Here is a 16,338-nt window from a genome sequence, read left to right as displayed (position 1 = left end):
GGACGAAAGAACATGCAAGGACGCACTTCTCGGGGGGAGGGCGACTGTAAACTACTAACGACTCGGTCAACCAGCTTTTGCAAACAGGTCTGACCCTTTAGCTCAGCTCGTTAGTGCAGCCGCCTGTTACACTACTAATACTACAATCATTTTGACTTCATCTATCACTAGTGTAATGGCACCACACACACACAGACACACAGACACAACGCACTTCAATGGGAAATCACACTGTTAACGCTGGTCTGCTCCCTCCCACGCCCATTCAGCCAGAGTAAATTTCACAGAGTAAATTTTACTCAAACTGAGTCCATTTGAGCCCAAGTGAGTACAATTGTACTCCGTTTGAGTAAAATGTACTCAGCTTGAGTAAAATTTACTCAGCGAAATTTACTGTGCAGAGGCTAATTGTTTTGCCATTCAGCAAAGTCGCTCTGATGTGGAGACCCGACATACTCGAGTATTTATTTCTGTTTCTTTTCTCTCTCACTGATAATGGAATGCCTACAGTAATTGAAAATGAGGGGATTGAAAATGCAGCATTTCTTTATAAATTACTGACTTTTTCACCTTCTGTGTGTATGTGTGTGTGTATGTGTGTGTGTGCGTGTGTGTGTGTGTGTGTGTGTGTGTGTGTGTGTGTGTGTGTGTGTGTGTGTGTGTGTGTGTGTGTGTGTGTGTGTGTGTGTGTGTGTGTGTGTGTGTGTGTGTGTGTGTGTGTGTGTGTGTGTGTGTGCGTGCGTGTGCGTGCGTGCGTGTGCGTGCGTGTGTGTGTGTGTGTGTGTGTATAGGTGGAACCAGTTGGATCTGGCCATAGTGTTGCTGTCAGTGATGGGTATAACTCTGGAGGAGATCGATTTCAGCTCTGCTCTGCCAATCAACCCTACCATCATCAGGATCATGAGAGTGCTCCGGATAGCACGAGGTACACACACGCACACACACACACACGCACGCACGCACGCACACACACACACACACACACACACACACACACACACACACACACACACACACACACACACACACACACACACACACACACACACACACACACACACAGACACACACACACACACACACACACACACACACACACAGGACGAGCACATGTATGTACAAGTGTATGAGTGTTTACAATATAGCACACTGGTGTGATTTATGAATCAGTGATCATTGCCCTATGGCATGCATTAGAAAGAAATCTATTTCTTAATAATTAACCTCTCCGATTCCACCACACCTGGTCACCAGCTCTTATGCAGATCCGTCAAAGTTCTGGAAAGCGGTAAACTCTAAGAGTAGGTTTACCCGCAGTTGCCTCTTCACCCATGATTGCCTAATTACTGAACAAAAAAAGATCCACCAAGCTTTTAATACACACTTTGCTAATGCTTATTCAAAAAACAATTATACAGGGTCACCTCCAGGTGGGCTGGGTCATTACCTTAAATTATATAGTATCTGCCCTTAATAAAAGAAAACGTTATGCTGCCCTGTTTGTAGATCTGTCAAAGGTGTTTGACAAAGTTGACCATTCTCTTCTTTTAAAAAAAGGACGCAGTATTGACTTTGAATCAAATGCTTGCAGTTGGTTTCAGAGCTACTTATCTGAGAGACTGTGTAAAAACAAGAAATGCCCAGTCAGAGTTTATATACAAAAGGTGTCCTGCAGGGATCAGTTCTGAGCCCTGTCTTATTTACCATGTATAGTAATAATATTGTCTCATCTCTAAAAGGCTGTCAAGTTCATCTTTATGTGGATTCTATTACAGAGTATGTGAAACTGGCCACTGATAATCTGCAACTCTCTTTTTAACACTTTACAAGATGCATCGGTAGCACTTTATAATAACACCCTGTTATAATACATTTATAAGGTATTTGTAGATAATGAACTAATCATGGACAAACCATTTATATACATTCATAAATGATTATTAAATCATTTATAACTATATTTGTATACCATTTACAAAGTATTTATAACGCATTAGTGGATAATGAACTAATCATGAACAAACCATTTATATACATTCATAAATGATTATTAAATCATTTATAACTATATTTGTATAACATTTACAGATCAGTTCTACATTATTTATAACTCATTATCAACATTGTTTGTACTTGATTTGTTCATCATTAAATAATGTTGTTTAATGTGTAGTAACACATTTGTAGATGCTTTGAAAAATGGATATGAAAAAATGACTATAGTGTATCTCCATTTATTTTTCATGTTCAACAAATGATTTGTTAAGACATTCATAAAACATCTATAAATCATTTGCAGAAGCTATCGTGTGGGCCAATCTAAAGTGAAGCCTATTCATCATTAACAAGTGTCTAATACAGTTAATTATTTGTTTACTTTTTCATCACATGTTACAAATGTTGTAGGCAGCTTTCGGATACACCCTTCTTTGTGACATCAAACAGTGACAGAATTAGGACTAAAGATAAATGCAATTTTATTAACATATAAAATACATGTGCATGACATATAGTGTAATATCGGGGGGCACTAGGACCCAGGAGTACCCTGGCCAGGTATTGAAGAGTATCTAGAGAGGAAGTCTCACGCGAGCGAGACTTGACGTCACGTGTGTTTCCGTCTGTTTGAATGGAAGCACAAGTTATCCGTGCTGCTCCTGCCGCACGCTTTTAATAAGGTATGAGCAGGTTAAACACCTTTTTTTTGTTGGTAAATCTATTCCATCATTTCCGACCTACAAACAACTCTTATATGTTGTGTAGACATTTGTGTAGATGTGGTGGCCGCTAACGTTACATTTGTTCCTAATGTGTGCTCAGTGCTCAGTATGTATGTGATGACGACATGACACACAAGAGTAATAATTATTTGTGTCGTGTCATCATCACTGAGCACACTGAGCACACATTAGGAACAAATGTAACGTTAGCGGCCACCACATCTACACGAACGTCTACACAACATATAAGAGTTGTTTGTAGGTCGGAAATGATGGAATAGATTTACCAACAAAAAAAGGTGTTTAACCTGCTCATACCTTATTAAAAGTGTGCGGCAGGAGCAGCACGGATAACTTGTGCTTCCATTCAAACAGACGGCAACACACGTGACGTCAAGTCTCGCTCGCGTGAGACTTCCTCTCTAGATACTCTTCAATACCTGGCCAGGGTACTCCTGGGTCCTAGTGCCCCCCGAAGTTACACTATATGTCATGCACATGTATTTTATATGTTAATAAAATTGCATTTATCTTTAGTCCTAATTCTGTCACTGTTTGATGTCACAAAGAAGGGTGTATCCGAAAGCTGCCTACAACATTTGTAACATGTGATGAAAAAGTAAACAAATAATTAACTGTATTAGACACTTGTTAATGATGAATAGGCTTCACTTTAGATTGGCCCCCACGATAGCATCTGCAAATAATGTATAGATGTTTTATGAATGTCTTAACAAATCATTTGTTGAACATGAAAAATAAATGGAGATACACTATAGTCGTTTTTTCATATCCATTTTTCAAAGCATCTACAAATGTGTTACTACACATTAAACAACATTATTTAATGATGAACAAATCAAGTACAAACAATGTTGATAATGAGTTATAAATAATGTAGAACTAATCTGTAAATGTTATACAAATATAGTTATAAATGATTTAATAATCATTTATGAATGTATATAAATGGTTTGTTCATGATTAGTTCATTATCCACTAATGCGTTATAAATACTTTGTAAATGGTATACAAATATAGTTATAAATGATTTAATAATCATTTATGAATGTATATAAATGGTTTGTTCATGATTAGTTCATTATCTACAAATACCTTATAAATGTATTATAACAGGGTGTTATTATAAAGTGCTACCGATGCATCTCAAATACTGTACGTGCTAAATGCTAGTAAAACTAAATGTATTTCGGTCTCGACTCCCGGTGTCAGCATTGCCTCCGGCTTGGGCCAGCCATCATACTAACTTGTTTGGCTGAGTTAGCGGGAGGGAAGTCGATGGGGTGGTAATCTGGCGTTGTGGACAGCGACTCCTACAGGTCAGGTCAGGGCACCTGCACAGCAAAAGACAGGAAGTGGTGAAGGCAGTGTGACCTCCCACGCGTTACACTTCACCAATGAGAGTGACATAATATCTAATAATATATATATATATATATTAGGGCTGTCAGTTTATCGCGTTAATTAGATTAATTAATTACACAGCAAATTATCGCGTTATGAAAATTAACTCAAAATTAATTACAAAAAAAAAAGTTTTTTTTTTTTTTTTTTTTTTATAATTTTTTTTTGTATCTCATTCATTCCATAAGAATGTAGAATACACATTTACAGACTTTTTTTTAATATGGTCCATTTGCATGTTCTTGGTATCTGATTCTAGGGACATCTATGATTCTCAAGGAATGTATTCCCAGTGTCAGAAATACTGTGGGCTAGATCCACAAAGAATGGATTGCACGGTGCAAGTTGCACCCTTACTTACAATTCATTATGAATTGAAAATGGGGGACCCTGATGTAAACAAGACGAAAGTCTTTCTCTGGTCTGCATCCCCTTAACAATTGTGTGTATTGAGCCATACTGCATTGTACCCATTTTGCAATCTGTTAATAACATTTTCATTCAATCAATCAATCTGCACGGTGATTGATTGAATGAAAAATTTATTTTGAGTCAATTGTAATGAACCAAATGAGAATATCAATAAAAAGATTTTATTACATCTACCAAAAGCACAACTGAACACGCTTACTCCTCCCTTCTAGCAAGACGTCTCATTCTTATGAACTGGAAAGATGAACACCCTCCCTCATTTGGCAGATGGATTTGCGATGTAATGTACCATTTAAAAGTTGAAAAGATTAAATATACTTTAAAATGTTGTTGAAGCAGTTTTCCTGTTTTGGATTACGGAGAGGAGACGTGATTTATGGATTTATGCGTCAGCTTCCACTCTTAAACCCTTAGACTCTCTGTATATATATATATATGTGATAGTTATAATACTCACCAGTGTGTCCTGTACAATTGGGTTGGGTGGTCCTCTCTGGCGGAGAGGCAAAATTTGCATTGGCATCTGTTTCTATAAAAAGCTATAATTGACGATTTTCCAAATTGCATTACTTTATTATTGGAATGGACCTCTGGACCCTATTGCACACAAACCAATGATCTACTGAACTTGGTAGATCTGCCTTTGGCTTCTTGGCATTGGAATTATGTGCACTATTGTCCATGGGTCGATTTAGAGCATTGGTGACCAAGCAGGTCACCACAATCTGTAATGGTGTTTAACCCCTGTGTGGTGTTCAGGTCTGTGGGACCCATTTTCAATGTTTGCTGAAAGATAAATGATACAATGAATACTTGGCCTTGGCTAATTTTCTGTGAAGAACATTTTCGCACTATGCAGCCCCCTACACGTTAATATGGTCAAATGAAACAAAAGGGTGCACTGTGTACCTTCACTGTCTGCCTCCACCTTGTTTCATTTATAGGTCATGTGACTGTATTATATAAATTCTGTCTTAATCCCATGGTCTAGAAGGGGTTAATTGAAAATAAACTGGAAACTACTTGGTCATGGTCAGTTATCTGTAGCTAACCGTGTGTGTCTATGTATGTGCGTGTGTGTGTGTGTGTGTGTGTGTGTGTGTGTGTGTGTGTGTGTGTGTGTGTGTGTGTGTGTGTGTGTGTGTGTGTGTGTGTGTGTGTGTGTGTGTGTGTGTGTGTGTGTGTGTGTGTGTGTGTGTGTGTGTGTGTGCGTGCGTGCGTGCGTGCGTGCGTGCGTGCGTGCGTAAATTTTACGCTATGTGTAAATTTAGAACTGACCTTTTCCGAAGCTTCATGTTTCCCATTTAATGCAATTTAACCTGAGGGAATTCCCCTAAATGCCCACATTAACATCTCTCTCTCTCTCTCTCTCTCTCTCTCTCTCTCTCTCTCTCTCTCTCTCTCTCTCTCTCTCTCTCTCTCTCTCTCTCTCTCTCTCTCTCTCTCTCTCTCTCTCTCTCTCTCTCTCTCTCTCTCTCTCTCTCTCTCTCTCTCTCTCTCTCTCTCTCTCTCTCTCTCTCTCTCTCTCTCTCTCTCAGTTCTTAAGCTGCTGAAAATGGCTACCGGAATGAGAGCCCTGCTGGACACAGTGGTCCAAGCCCTGCCGCAGGTACACACACACACACACACACACACACACACACACACACACACACACACACACACACACACACACACACACACACACACACACACACACACACAGCACACACACACACACACACACACACACACACACACACACACACACACACACACACACACACACATATGCCGCCTTTCCACTGCATGGTACCTACTCGACTCGAGTAGCTGGTCGTCATAGCGACACACACACACGCACACACACACATCGAAGCTAGCTATGAAACCAGTGCCTTATTACCTAATGTACGCTAGCCGCAATGCTATCGGTTATAATGGGAAATCCCAGTCACATAATCTAACAAAATTAGCAATCTTTTTGTGAGACTAAACTCTTTGTTCTTGGTGGTAAATTGTGTTGCTGTTGGTTTTGTTTCATAAATAAATGAGGCAGAATACACTGTGAATGTATATATTTTTTGTTTATTGCACATTGTTCTCGCTGCAAACAAATAATGAATGCTAATGTTTAGTAGTCGCGAGGCTATTTAAAGATGCCGGGTTTGTGTTTTGTGCAGAACGTCCCCCGTGTAGCGCAATGCTAACGTAGTGGCGATTCTCTCTTCTGACCAATCAGTGGTCTGCACATCACTTTTTGGTATCGCTTCTACCCATTTGGAACCTTGACAGAGGAGGTACTAAAAAGTACCCGGTACCAGCCAGGTAGAGTTAGAGTAGGTACCATGCAGTGGAAAAGCGCCAATAGTGAGGCTGAGTCAATAGTCTCTCTCTCTCTCTCACACACAAACACACACCTCAAGGTGTGTGGTGTAGTATGCCTTTAAATATCAGCACCAGGGACAGCTCCCAGACTCCAACTGAACCCACAGCAAGTTGACTGGAAACTATACCATACTATGTCTGGGCAGGAGTTAGTGTTAGAGTTAGTGTTAGTGTTAGTGTTAGTGTTAGTGTTAGGGTTAGTGTTAGTGTTAGTGTTAGTGTTAGTGTTAGTGTTACAGTTAGTGTTAGTGTTAGTGTTAGTGTTAGTGTTACTGTTAGTGTTAGAGTTAGTGTTAGTGTTAGGGTTAGTGTTAGTGTTAGTGTTACAGTTAGAGTTAGGGTTAGTGTTAGTGTTAGTGTTAGTGTTAGAGTTAGTGTTAGAGTTAGTGTTAGTGTTAGTGTTTGAGTTAGTGTCACTGTTAGTGTTAGTGTTAGTGTTAGAGTTAGTGTTAGTGTTAGTGTTAGAGTTAGTGTTAGTGTTAGTGTTAGTGTTACTGTTACTGTTAGTGTTAGTGTTAGAGTTAGTGTTAGTGTTAGTGTTACAGTTAGTGTTAGTGTTAGAGTTAGGGTTAGTGTTAGTGTTAGTGTTAGTGTTAGTGTTAGAGTTAGTGTTAGTGTTAGTGTTAGTGTTAGAGTTAGTGTTAGTGTTAGAGTTAGTGTTAGAGTTAGTGTTAGTGTTAGTGTTAGAGTTAGTGTTAGAGTTAGAGTTAATGTTAGTGTTAGTGTTAGTGTTAGTGTTAGAGTTAGTGTTAGTGTTAGAGTTAGTGTTAGTGGTAGTGTTAGTGTTAGAGTTAGTGTTAGAGTTAGTGTTAGTGTTAGGGTTAGTGTTAGTGTTAGTGTTAGTGTTAGTGTTAGAGTTAGAGTTAGAGTTAGTGTTAGTGTTAGTGGTAGTGTTAGTGTTAGAGTTAGTGTTAGAGTTAGAGTTAGTGTTAGTGTTAGAGTTAGAGTTAGAGTTAGTGTTAGTGTTAGTGTTAGAGTTAGTGTTAGAGTTAGAGTTAGAGTTAGTGTTAGTGTTAGTGTTAGTGTTAGTGTTAGTGTTAGAGTTAGTGTTAGGGTTAGAGTTAGTGTTAGTGTTAGTGTTAGAGTTAGTGTTAGTGTTAGTGTTAGAGTTAGTGTTAGTGTTTGAGTTAGTGTTAGAGTTAGTGTTAGTGTTAGTGTTAGTGTTAGTGTTAGAGTTAGTGTTAGTGTTAGAGTTAGTGTTAGTGTTAGAGTTAGTGTTTGAGTTAGTGTTAGTGTTAGTGTTAGTGTTAGAGTTCGTGTTAGTGTTAGTGTTAGAGTTAGTGTTAGTGTTAGTGTTAGTGTTAGAGTTAGTGTTAGTGTTAGAGTTAGTGTTAGTGTTAGTGTTAGTGTTAGTGTTAGAGTTAGTGTTAGTGTTAGTGTTAGTGTTAGTGTTAGTGTTAGAGTTAGTGTTAGTGTTAGTGTTAGAGTTAGTGTTAGTGTTAGTGTTAGTGTTAGTGTTAGAGTTAGTGTTACAGTTAGTGTTAGTGTTAGTGTTACAGTTAGTGTTAGTGTTAGTGTTAGTGTTACTGTAGAGTTAGTGTTAGTGTTAGTGTTAGTGTTAGTGTTAGAGTTAGTGTTAGTGTTAGTGTTAGTGTTAGTGTTAGTGTTAGAGTTAGTGTTAGAGTTAGAGTTAGTGTAACTGAGGGGTACAATTCCCTGACTGTATTACTAGATATGATACTTACTACCACTACCTTTGTACTTAATATTCGGCCACCCAGTACACGGCATAAATATATTATCATGAACACTCTCACGTAGATGAAACGGATCCAACACAAATGTACGAATTAGAAACAAGTCTTTATTGCCTACACAGCGATGGTGTGTAGACTAAACACTTAATCACTTAATTACATTTATGAATTGAAATAGTATGCACTTTTATGGCAAGGAGTATTCGTCGGTATATCAATAGATAATGTCCAATCTCTGAAGGCGCAGGTGGTAAATATACGACCTGGAATAGTTAAGGAATAACAGCAATGATACTTTAATGATTATAGGCTGGATACACTAGAGGGGGTTAATCCGGTCGATTGTAAGCCGACAGGAGTAGGAGGGGGGGGGGGGGGGTAGAATCCAGCTGCCTCGTCCGGCCAAGGGTATCCCAGGAGAACCCACTGTAGTGACGTTCAATGCGCCGGCGATCCTTGGACCACAGATGAAAGCAGGTGGACTCTTTGTGGGCCGGCTCTCTCCGGTCCACGGGGGAGAGATGTGGAGAGACCTCGTCTTGCAGAGCGTCTCCTCACCTTGTGTCCTCTCCAGGGGGGGGGGTTCCAACACACGGTAGTGTCGGGGGTCTTTATCCATAGAATAATCAAAGTATCCAAAGCATAATCCGTGCCTGGGAAGGCGGGTTGTCGTCGGTAGAATAATCCGGTATACAGGTCCACTCGCTCGTCGGCTCTGGGGCTCCTCGGGTGCAGCTTCACATAGGGTCAACCACCCTGGGTAAGCAGCCAGTTCTCTGCCCGAAACGATGGGGTACTGACTACGGTAGTATTCTCACCGCACGAAGCACTATATATTAACAGACTATTATTAGCTTAATAGACTACGTCCAACTCGACGATATAGTGCCAAATATGACTATTCAAATATTAATATACACGATGTCTCAATACCGATGGTAGGCGAACTTGGCCTTACTCCCACACGTGGCATCGCGGGGAGGCTTTACGTCTGTGACTCTATTGGAGGGTAAGAAACTGGACTGAAAAGAAAGTCCTACTTTAGTAGCGCAGTATATATACGCACTATGAACAAATAGTCCCATTAGTGGTGCGGTAGCCAAATTCCTACGCGGAACTAGGACTTGTTCGTACATGTCGAGCGGTACGTTTGAACTGGGTCTGAGGGGTATGGCAGCCTGGCACCAAGGTCTCGACCAATAGTAGAATGGAGACTATTATGGGATGTTCAGTAGGCTAGAATGGATATTCAATGCATATTGTACAAGGAATATACAAGGGATATCAGGGAATATTAGAGAATATACAAATACAATTAAATATATATATATAAATAAATATATATATTCGGTTTAATCTGGCCCTTCACAACAGTTAGTGTTAGTGTTAGTGTTAATGTTAGAGTTAGTGTTAGTGTTAGTGTTAGTGTTAGTGTTAGAGTTAGTTTTAGTGTTACTGTTAGTGTTAGAGTTAGTGTTAGTGTTAGTGTTAGTGTTAGTGTTAGTGTTAGTGTTAGTGTAACTGAGGGGTACAATTCCCTGACTGTATTGATAAGTATGGTATCATTAAACCACTACCGTCTTATGTACTTTAATTACTGGCCATACAGTACATGATATATAAATATGATGAACACTTCCCACAATGAATCGGTTCCACACAAAGTTGTAATTAAGTATTTATTGCAGCAAAAGGTACATAATATACTTCTCTATTTTACTTTGAATGCACTTATAAGGCAAAGGAATGTGCGTAGGCAAATCAATAATGAATGTCCATTCTCTGGTTACGCAGGAGGTAATTATACAACCTGAATCTTAGGGAATTATATCTATGGTACACTAGTAATATATAGCGGGAGATACTGGAAGGGTCCCCCCGGTTGTAAGCCAGCAGGGGTAGAGGATCTGTCGGTAGTAGAGCCTGGGTCAACGATGATAAGGAGACTCCGAGTACGGGAGACGGTGCAATAAGATCTTGATCCACAGACGAATACAGCTGTTCTCCGTAGCCTGTAGATCCACAGGGAAGAAAGCTAGCCTGCCTCAGGCTCTCTGAGGCGCAGACTCGACGTGGCTCCTCACAGGGTAAATCCCACACACGTGTAGGCGTCGGCGATTCTCCGCTCCATTAATCACAGGAACAAAAGCAAATATAATCCAGCCGCAAAGGGCTATGTAGTCGTCGGGTAGATTAATCCAGTGTACATGTCCACACGGTTCTCGTCTAGGGCTCCTCGGGTGAAAGCGCCATGAAAGCAGCCCAGCCTGGATAAGCTCTCTAGCTGATACGAGGAAGCGTTGGTGATGCTGGTCACTGTAGAACTTTAGCCGCACGATACACTATACACAAATAGACTATTACTGACTTAATAGAAATATGTCGCACTCGACGGTATAGCGCCAAACTCTGACACTTCAGTTATTAATTCGCACGCGGTCTCAATGCTCTATTTGGGGCCAAACAGGCCATACTTCACTGCACGTTGTATCGTGGGTGAGGCTTCAACTTATTGGGTAACATACTTCTGTATTCACCTGCGCCATATTTATATGCACGGCGAACAATCTAGTGCCAACCTCATTTCTGTCTCGTATTCTTGGGCAAGGCCGGGCATGTACAGACATGTCTTGACGGTGGCTTTGAACCTGACTCTGGAGGCATGGCCTTGGCGCCTGTGGACCGCTGTCCAATAGGAGAATGAAATATTATGGTCTGTACTAGGCTAAAGGGATATTCCGTGTATATGTACAAGGAATATACAAGGGATATCAAACGATATACAAATATTATGCAATATATATCAATCAATAAATATATATATTCGGTTTAATCTGATCCTTTGTAACAGCCGCCTCCTAATTAGTCCCACCTAATTAGCTAAGCAGAGACAGATTAACCGCACTGTCCACTACTCAATGTCTGTTGTGAGGGGTCGGGCAGTTCACAAAGTCATGGGGTCATGGTCGTCATCGATAGTATCGGGGAGCCTTGGCAGTTCTATTAGCCTCGCCACGGGTCGGGTGTAGATCCGTCCTTGGACGAGCACTTCGGCTGCTCGGACCTTTCCGTCGGCACCGGTGATCACTTTGCTTACGCGGCCAGCCGGCCACATAGCTCGGGGTAGTGACTGGTCGATAATCATGACGACTGTTCCTTCTGTCAAATTGTCTCTCTCTTTCACCCACTTCTGGCGGGTCTGTAGAGACGGTGGATAGTGGAGTAGGAAGCTGTTCCAAAACTTGTCAGCCAATGCTTGACTGTACCTCCACATTCTTCGGCCGTTCGCTTCTTCAGGCCTGTACATTGTCTGTGGTAGCGCGGGGTCCAGCCGCCCCATCAAGAGTGTGTTGGGGGTGACTGGGTCGACATCTGCTACATCACTTGAGACGTAACCGAGGGGCTTTGAGTTCAATACTCCCTCGATCTCCGTGAGGACTGTCATTAAGACTTCTTCCGCCACGGTCTGGGCCCCAAGCACGGCGTACAGGGCTGTCTTTATTGAACGTACTTCTCGTTCCCAAGTTCCACCGAAGTGGGGTGCGTTCGGGGGATTAAACTGGAAGTCAATCTGGGATGGAGCGAGGTGGGTCTTAAGTTCTGGGCCCATAGCTTGGAAGCTCTCTCTCAGCTCTCTTTCTCCGCCTTTGAAGTTTGTCCCGTGATCAGACAATAGTATAGACGGTTTGCCTTTCCGCGATGTGAATCTTCGGAAGGCCATAAGGAATGAGTCTGTGCTCATGGTTGGAAGGAGTTCTATATGCATCGCTCGGGTGGTCATGCATTTGAATACAATACCCCACCGCTTCTCGGTTCCTCTTCCTTTCTTTATATACAGCGGGCCAAAACAGTCCATACCGGTGGAGTGAAAAGGCTTGTCGCCGAGTCGGAGGCGACAGGGAGGTAGGTCAGCCATCCGGGGTATACTGGGCTGCGCTCGCCATTTACGACAGTCTAGACAGGTTCGCTGGAAGCGCAGCACTGCTTCTCTCCCTTGCAGTATCCAATAACGACGTCTGATCTCCGCGAAGACTCTCTCTGCCCCGGCGTGATGCACATCCTCATCGTATTTCTTTATGATCAGCTCTGTGACCTTGTGTCGGCTGTTTAAGACTATTGGGTACTTGACGTCATCCGGTAAGTCTGGAGCTCTCCGCAGACGACCACCCACTCTGATGAGACCATGGGCGTCGCTCTCGGGGGCTAGGTGGAGCAGTCTGCTGTCTGATGGGACGGGCTTTGCTCCCTGTAGACAGTCTAGCTCATCGGGAAACGAGTCTCTCTGGGCTCGTTGTAGTAGAAGAAGTTCTGCTTCTTCGTAGTCGGCTGCTGTAATGTCAGTAGTGAGCTGAACCTCTGGGTGGTGCCACAGGAATGTCTTTAGCTGCGCACTCTCTAGGGTGAGGCAATCGTCTACGTCGGGGTCTGTGGAGACGAGTGTGTTCAATCCACAGAACATAGATTTCTTTTTTTCGGCCTCCTCTTTACTCGCTTCCCGTGGGGTGGGTGTAGGCCACTCTTCTTCCGGGAGCTTGAGGAACTCTGGCCCGTCACTGTATGGGTTGTGACGGGTGAGGTCATCCAGGGACATTCCCCGGGTGATGACGTCAGCTGGGTTGTGTTTTGTGTCCACATACCTCCAGCTTGCTACTTCCGTTAAATCTTGAATCTCTGTGACTCTGACTCCCACGAAGACCTTGTATCTGCACGAATCAGACCGGATCCATGTGAGTACTGTCGTGGAGTCTGACCACAAGATTGTTCTTTGCACCGGAATGGTGAGTTCACGTTGGATTAACGTGGCGAGTTGTGCTCCTGCTAGGGCTGCGCAGAGCTCTAGACGCGGGATAGACTGTTGCTTGCGTGGGGCTATTCTTGAGCGAGCCAGGATGAAAGCAGTATGTATTTCTCCTCCCTCCTCTCGGGCACGCAAGTAGGCCACCGAACCGTAGGCTACTTCGGAGGCGTCGCTGAAGACGTGCAGGTCCATCTGGCACGTCTCCGGCCTCACTGTGGGTGGGAAGTAGCTGCGGCGTATGTTGACACCTGGGAGTGAGCTGAGTTCCGTCTCCCACTCTCTCCATGTGGATGCAAGGTGCTCGGGTATGGGGTCGTCCCAGCCCTGGTCCTTGTCCCATAACGCTCTTACAATCATCTTTGCCCTGGTGGTGTAAGGTAGAATACATCCCAACGGGTCATATTGTCTGGCGAGTGTTCTGTATACACTCCGTCTGGTGGTCGGTAGTGCAGTCGACCTTCCCTGCTCCTTGGTCAGGGGTGTGTGTTTATAATGGAGCGAGTCTGTTTTGAAGCGCCAGACTAGTCCTAATGTCATTTCTTGGGCTTCTCCTGGGATGGTCGCCATCCAGGTCTCGCTGCTTGCTGCCTTGTCCTCGGGGGAGAGGCTGCGCAATACTTGCGGGTCGCTGCTGGCCCACTGCCTGAGATCAAAGCCGCCTTTGATCAGGGAGGCACGGAGCTTGAGTAGAAGGGCCTCGGCTTCTTCTGGCGTCGAGACGCTTTGCAGACAGTTGTCCACGTAGAAACTATTTCCTACACTTTGTCGGACCTCTTCATCAGCTGCTGGGTCCTCTGCGACGTGCTTTTGCAGTGCAAACGTAGCACAGCATGGGCTGCATGTGGTTCCGAAAGGGAGGACTTCCCATTGATAGATGGCTGGTTGCTCATCCCCGATCCTCTCTCTCCATAGGAACCGCAGCAGGGGCTTGTCCTCCTCCACTAGTCTCACCTGCAGGAACATCCCTTTGATGTCGCCGCTGATGGCCACCTTGTCTTGGCGGAAACGTAGTAACACGCCTAGTAGAGAGGGGCCGAATGTTGGGCCGGGCAAGAGCTCTTTATTCAGATTTTGTGATCCGATCTGGTAGCTGCAGTTGAACACAATACGATCCTTGCCGTTGTGGTGGACTTTGTGTTGCGGCACGTACCATGATTCGGTCGTCTGATCGGCCTCTTTAATGTCAATTTTCTTTATGTGTCCCGCTGTGATTAGCTTGTTAATCTCAGCGCGGTACACAGTCTCTTGAGCGGGGTCTCTGGCTAGGCGCCGCTCTGTGTTCAATAGATACCGCTCCGTTGCTTCTTTTGGGGGCGTGGAAGGTAGGCATACCCTCTCGCCTCAGGAGTGGAGTTGCGTATCTCATCACTCCGTTGACTTTGACTCTCTTTGTCCCCTGCTCGAGGAGGGCTATAGCGTAAATGTCTTCCTTGGAACGAATGTCTTTCTTTTCGTTCTTAAAGGGCATTGTCTCTAGTGTCCATAGCCTCTCGACATGCTGTAGGAGGGTGGTGTCTTCTTCTGTCACTCTGGAGTGGAGGCAGCTAGTGGCTGCTGTTCGGTTAAGAGACTTAGCGAGGGGGCCTTGTAATGTCCATCCTAGGCGGGTCTCGACTGCTGCAGGACAGCCTCTGGGCCCTGTGTGGACCCGGTCAATCGGGACAATGAGGTCTGCATGGTCGGAGCCTATCAGCAGGGTCGGGGTGGCACCGTCTATGAGCGGTATAGGTAGTTGACGCAGGTGCACATATTTATCCATCAGCTTGGCGACGGGGTAGGTGTACTGCGACAGGCCTATTTCTTGGCTGGTGAAAGCGTTAGTAATCCTATACCGTCTCTCTGGCTGCCCGCTTGCTGCGATAGTGAAGGAGACATTCTCGCCCTTTATCGTCTTTAGATCTCTTCTTATTGTCCGAATCGTCATCTGGTTTTCGCTCCCCCGCAGCCCCAGCTGGGCCGCAGCGGACGCGAGGAGAAGGGTCTTCTCTGACCCGTCGTCAAGGACGGCGTAAGTGTCCATGACCTTATCTTGGTAACTCAGTGTTACGCGGACCACCTTTAAGAGCACCCGGGCGCCCCCGCTGCTGGCGGGGTCAATGTACATAACACTTGCCTTTGTTCTGCTTGAGGGTGCAGGCTTTCTTCTGTTACTGTCGTGTAGGACATCTAGGTGGGCTCCGTCACACCGACTACACCTCTTCTTTAAGCGGCAATCGGCTGCCATGTGACTGCGCGCACATCGGTAACAGCATCGGTTGGACTTTATCCATTGACTCACCTCGTCGGCGGTCATCTTCTTGAACGTGTCACATTGTGACAACCAGTGTTCCTTTTCGCAGTACGGGCACACCATCTTCCACTTCTCTTTCATCGAGGGGGTACTGTGGTTCTTGCTGCTCGGTACTGATTCTGATTGGTGCATGACGGTCACCAATCTGCGGCCATCGTTTGCTCTCCTAGGTCCCTCTCTGGAGCTTGGTGTGCTCCGCATGAACGTATCCAACCGTAGGCTGTTGACTTCTCTCGCCAGGAAGTCGGCTAGGTCTAGGAGGGATGGCTCGGGACCGTTAGGATCACGGTGGTCTCTTTGCCGCCTGAAGCGGTCTTGTCGGGCGGGCGGAAGCTTCTCTAAAATCCTCTCGACATTAGAGTTTGCGTACAGTTCGTGCATACCCTTTTCTCTTTGCGCCCCCAGCATCCCTACCAGGGATTGTACCTTGATAGACAGGTCATCTAGTGAGCGATTGTCTGTGGCTGGGGGTAGGCGGTCAATATGCCTTATCTCTTGTATTACGTAGTCCCATATGCGTCCATATCTTTGGTCGAGTGCTGCTAGAGCCGCTGTGTATGGGGTAGTAGAGGTGGCATAGGCCAGCGCTATATTGTGCACTCGGGGCAC

The 16,338-nt window shown here is 44.2% G+C and overlaps 1 protein-coding gene across 1 annotated transcript in view; it reads left to right on the top strand.

Annotated features, from left to right (window-relative positions):
* Positions 1–16,338, top strand: part of LOC311240583 (voltage-dependent T-type calcium channel subunit alpha-1I-like) — a gene marked incomplete at its 3' end in the record, with an annotated part of 344,683 nt that overhangs the window by 260,394 nt on the left and 67,951 nt on the right. The window contains 2 exon segments of the mRNA XM_084329158.1: positions 792–925; positions 6,116–6,186. Of these exon segments, the coding sequence (XP_084185284.1) occupies positions 792–925; positions 6,116–6,186 (205 nt within the window).

Source organism: Notolepis coatsorum (genome assembly GCF_963971535.1).
Source record: "Notolepis coatsorum genome assembly, chromosome: 14".
Lineage (NCBI taxonomy): Eukaryota > Metazoa > Chordata > Actinopteri > Aulopiformes > Paralepididae > Notolepis > Notolepis coatsorum.
Note: the sequence above shows the minus strand (reverse complement) of the source record. Positions and strands in the feature narration are given on the sequence as shown.